The sequence below is a fragment of the Colossoma macropomum genome, unplaced genomic scaffold, assembly GCF_904425465.1.
Source record: "Colossoma macropomum unplaced genomic scaffold, Colossoma_macropomum, whole genome shotgun sequence".
Classification (NCBI taxonomy): domain Eukaryota; kingdom Metazoa; phylum Chordata; class Actinopteri; order Characiformes; family Serrasalmidae; genus Colossoma; species Colossoma macropomum.
The window spans coordinates 15,673,058-15,678,057 of record NW_023494790.1 but is presented as its reverse complement, the minus strand read 5'-3'; the positions used below and the strand labels follow the sequence as shown (position 1 = coordinate 15,678,057).

Genomic DNA, 5,000 nt, shown 5'->3' with positions numbered 1-5,000 from the left:
TAGATTTATTACTTTAAATAAGAACTGAGCAAAAATGATCAGCATTCAAAACAATGTCAACAACGTCAACAACGTCAACAACAACAACGTCAACAACAACAACGTCAACAACGTCAACAACAACGTCAACAACAACGTCAACAACAAATAAGCAACTTCAGCCCTGGCATGGCTGCTGGTGGCACTCAGAATGGTTTGAGTATCTCAGAAACTGCTCACACACACACACACACACCAGTCTCTAAAGCAGTGGTAACAAACCTTCCACCTGGAGATCTACATTTCTGAAGAGTTTAGTTCCAATCTGCATCTAACATGCTGCCTCTTCCTTACCTAACACTAATGCATCTGATCCAACCAATCAAGAACTTACAAAGTTAATTACTTGGAGCATGTGTAGCAGATTGTGGTTGGAACTAGACTCTGCAGGAAGTTAGTCCTGCAGAACCAGGGTTGGTGACCACTGCTCTAAAGAATGGTGTGTAAAACAAGAACCACACAGCAGGCAGTAGGTCTGTGGATGGAAACGTGTTGTCGATAAGAGAGGTTGGAAGAAAATGGCCAAACTTCAAGCTGACAGGAAGGCTACAGCAGAGCCATGTAGAGAGAGAGTTGCGTCAACTCCATTCACTCCAATGGACTGTTTTTTTTCAGCAATGGCGGATTGTGGAGCCTCTCGATCGTTCCCGGAAGTTAGCAGCAAATACTAGCAGCGCAGCCAAGTTGCAGCAGAATAGACCAGTTGTGATTCACTTTTAAAGGGTAAAACTATTAATGAATCAGTTTGTATATAATAAGCACATCTGAATTAAATTAACATGTATATTAAAGTATGTCAGTGGATTATCCCCGACTAAATTAGTAGATTTAAGGAACATTAACAGATAACAGATTAGGCTAGGGTACTGAGTAAAGTTAGGAACCCATAATGTGAACCATAAACAGCCTAGTAATGGCAAAATCCCTGCTCTTAATGTCGTTTCATCCACCGTTGTTGAATCTTCGAAAAGGCTTCTAAACGTGATTTTTCACGAGGTGGGTAGGAGTTAAATATTTGTTAAATATAACATTGGGGCATGAGCTTGTAGAGTGGAGGTGGAGGAGATAAAATGAGAATATCGCTATCCATTTTGGAGTACGAGCTAATGTAAGTTACACAATAAAAAGAAAGAGCTATTTTCATGATACGTCACTACTGATAAGATTTATAGTGCATATTGGCAACTTTAAAGAGTAAACAAATATAAGACTCGTGGATTGAGTGTTTGCAGCCTTTGTGATTCTGTTGACTATTATCTGTACATTATGTTGCAGTTTAGCTGATTTTGGATTAATGGCAAGAACCACAGGGGGATTCAACTCAGCCTAAAGACTCCCTACAATAAGACAGCACCCCCACCCTGCACCCTGATTCTCAGCTCCCTGCTGAATTTTGCAATTCTTTACCTGTTCCTTATTTTTAATGAACAAAACATTAAGCTTCCCAGTGGTGGCTTTTGTTTGTGAAAAGTATGCAGTGTCACATTGTTGTTGTAATCTTTAGTGACGGTATGTAATTTAGTAATTGCTCCTGCTCACTTGAGCCAGCAGTTTTTTCTTCTCTCTGTGTCAGTGGAGAAACCAAACATTTTCACTCCTTTCTCCGAGCGACTGAAGCATCTCCATGCAGCAGAGCAAACCATGCTGGGGACTATATGCAAGGACAACATGGAGAAAAGGGCACAGACAAACTGCCTGCCAGGCTATTCATGTTTGAGTTCGTTATAGCTTTATTTAATGAATCCATTGCAGTAAATATGTGCATAGTAAAAAGGCAAGATACATAAAATATGTTTATATGTGTACAAACAAATATAAATAGATGTGTTTATTATGTCCTGTTCTGTCAGGATGTGATGCGTTTTCAATGTACCCTTTTAAATAGCAGATTTTTGCATATGCAAGCCAAACAAATTTATTTGGCTCCTTCTCCTTCTGTCCTTTCGGAAAGTCATAGAGTTTACAGTAGTCATCAAGTCATTAAGATTATCTATGCCTTGGGATTACTGAAACAACCATTAATTAAGGATGTATTTATGTTAGAAAATTAATCTGATTTCAAATTTTGAAACATTCTTTCCCTTCCCCTCCCTCTAAGTATATCAGTAAACATTAGGATATGACTGATCTTAACTACAAGTTTAAGAGCATAATATCTATAATATTAAAAACTCAAAGCAATAAACAACACACTTTGAAACCATGTTGACGTTAACCCAACATGTCAACAAGGTAAGTAACAATAGCTGTTTAATCCTTAAATAGTGGCGATTTTTACTTTTAAATATATGATATTGTTGTAACTACATACACGTTGGTTTTCTATATAAATATTGTAAATCAGTGCATTTATTGACTGCTAAGTACCAAAAGATGCATTTCTGTCGCTCTGTTTTTATGGGTTTAAATTGCCCACAAAGAACTTTCTGGAACTATCTGAAGTGTACGTGAATCATGTGACATCAAGCATTTTGAACTTCCGTTGACGCTACTCTCTCTCTACATGGCTCTGGGCTACAGTAACTCAAATAACCACTCTAAACAACATGGTAAGAAAAACATCTCTATATGTTAAACACTGTGGTGGATGGGCTACAACAGCAAAAAAAACACACTGGGATCCACTTCTGTCAGCCAAGAACAGGAACCTGAAGCTGCAGTAGGCACAGGCTCTCTGAAACTGGACAGCTGAAAACTGGAAAATACATCTCAATTTCTGCTATAACATGCAGATGGTAGGGTCAGAAATTGGTATAAACAGCGTGAATCAACGGACACAGCCTGCCTTGTGTCAACAATTCAAGCTGGTGTAATGGCATAGGGAATGTTTTCTTGGCACACATCGGGGCTCCTGGTTCCCAGCATAATAATGATTGTCAAAAAGTACAGGTAATCTCAAATGGGTTCCATGAACATGGCAATGAGACAACTCTAATTCAATGCCCTCCCCAGTCACCAGATCTGAACCCAAAAGTGCACCTTTGGGATGTGGTAGAACAGGAGAGTCACAGCATGAATGTGCAGCTGACAAATCTGCAATTATTTGATGCAATCAAAGAGCAAAGGAGTGCCAGACCCAGTATGAAAATGATATCAATAAAAAAGTGGCCAGGAGGGGAAAACTGTATGTTATAGTAAAAGTATAGTTATTATTCAAAGGTTTACTATCAGGAAACCTGGTAAATATAAATATTGTATTGAATATTGTAGCACACAGCAGGCTGGGGTTCAGTTTTCTGCCCAGGCAAGACCACCACGCTATACCAACAACAGGCATAATTATTAACACCATATTCACCTACTTCTGTGACATGATCAGAACTGAAAATTGCTCTGGATAAGAGCACTTGCCAAATGCCATAAATCTAAATGTAGCTATTATTATTATTACACTAAAGACTGACAGGTCACTTACTTACAGTACCTCATGTCTAGAACAGACAAACCAATGAACCAGTATAAATAGGACAGAACATTCTAGAACCGTGTGAATGTGGATAAACATTTTAGAACTGTGTAAATAGGGAACAGCACTGTAGAAAAGTGTGAATGGGATACATTCCACAACAGTGTGAATGGGGAACAACAAGTAAACAGGGTGTAACAAAAATAACTGACTGAGAAGTTTGCACACGCACAACGTTCATACAATAAAACTTGCATAAAAAAGTTGATGCTTGCTTCTGTATGAGTGGGCTAAGCATGCTGTGCCTGGAGATTAAGAGGTTATTTTATTAAAACAATTTAGCCACCTGACACTGAACAAAAGGACAAAAAACACTTGATTAGAATTGCAGTCAATCATTATGGTCAATCATTTTTATGTGGCAAATTGTCTCGGTGATTCGAACATGAAGGGAAATCTTTTAGCCACTGTGTAAATCACAGCCCAGACAGTTTAAAGTTAGATGAGATGTGGTCGTCTTCTACAAGAGGTGAATTATTTTCTGCTTTTCCACAACTTTCAGCTTCAGCTTTTAGCATTTGCAGTTTTGCATGTGAGAATTTGAAGCTCCAAGAGAACAGTGTTAATGGGGCATTTTAGAACAGTGTGAATAGGAAACAATGTAGAATAGTGTAAACGGGGGGAACATTGTAAAAAAGTGAGAATGGAAAATAAATGTTCTAGAATAATATGAACAGGGGTGAACAGTCTAGAACAGTGTTAATGGGAGGCATTATAGAACAGTGTGAAAGGCAAACAACATTCTAGAGTAAAGGGAATGGGGAACATTCTAAAAGAGTGAGAATGGGAAATAATGTTCTAGAATAATGTGAACATTGTAGAGCAGTAAGAAAGGGAAACAACATTCTACAATAGTGTAAATAGTGTTAATGGGGCATTCTAGAATACTGTGAATGAGACAGAACATTCTTGGGTGGGGAGCAGGCATCATAACAGAACGCTGTGAATGGGGTTAATTGGGAACATTACAGAATTGCCAACAGTCTCACTCACTGGTACAAAATCAAAAGTTTTGGGATATTTGTGTCAGTGTGCACTGGCATTTAAGTAGCATTAAAGCAGAGTAACTGAAGTTTAACTGTTACCTGTGTCAGGGCCTGTTCCCGTAGACAGGGCCGGCATGGTTACAGTAACAATGGTGCTTCTTGTGAGAATTACGCAGTAACCACAGTGATGCTATGGCACTCCAGCAATGTGGCAGTGGGGTGAGGTAGGACGGCCACTCCCCCAGAAGGAAGTTGCAGAGCCGGCGTTATGCCATGGACACACCTGACAGAGACAATATGCACTCACGTTAATGAAGCGTACAGACATGTTATACATACAGGTCCACCTACACCAATACCCAAACTCTCAGATCAACCTGAATCTGCTCTCAGTACAACTTCAAGAGCTCAGAAGCCAGAGGATGTAAAATGCAGGAGGGAGAGAAAGAGAGAGAGAGAGAGAAGAGAGAGAGAGAGAGAGAGAGAGAGAGAGAGAGAGAGAGAGAAAG

At 39.3% G+C, this 5,000-nt stretch overlaps 2 protein-coding genes across 4 annotated transcripts in view; both read right to left on the bottom strand.

Moving 5' to 3' along the window:
* The window catches only part of mpp7a (membrane protein, palmitoylated 7a (MAGUK p55 subfamily member 7)), a 162,051-nt gene that overhangs the window by 120,730 nt on the left and 36,321 nt on the right, over positions 1-5,000 (bottom strand). For all 3 annotated transcript variants that reach the window (XM_036572319.1, XM_036572318.1, XM_036572320.1), the window contains exon 2: positions 4,591-4,774. In XM_036572319.1, the coding sequence (XP_036428212.1) occupies positions 4,591-4,627 (37 nt within the window). In that variant the 5' untranslated portion in view covers positions 4,628-4,774. The remainder of the gene's footprint in view (positions 1-4,590; positions 4,775-5,000) is intronic.
* Positions 4,660-5,000, bottom strand: part of LOC118808944 (legumain-like) — a 48,599-nt gene continuing 48,258 nt past the window's right edge. Inside the window, exon 14 of the mRNA XM_036571825.1 lies at positions 4,660-4,774. Within this exon, the coding sequence (XP_036427718.1) occupies positions 4,660-4,774 (115 nt within the window). The remainder of the gene's footprint in view (positions 4,775-5,000) is intronic.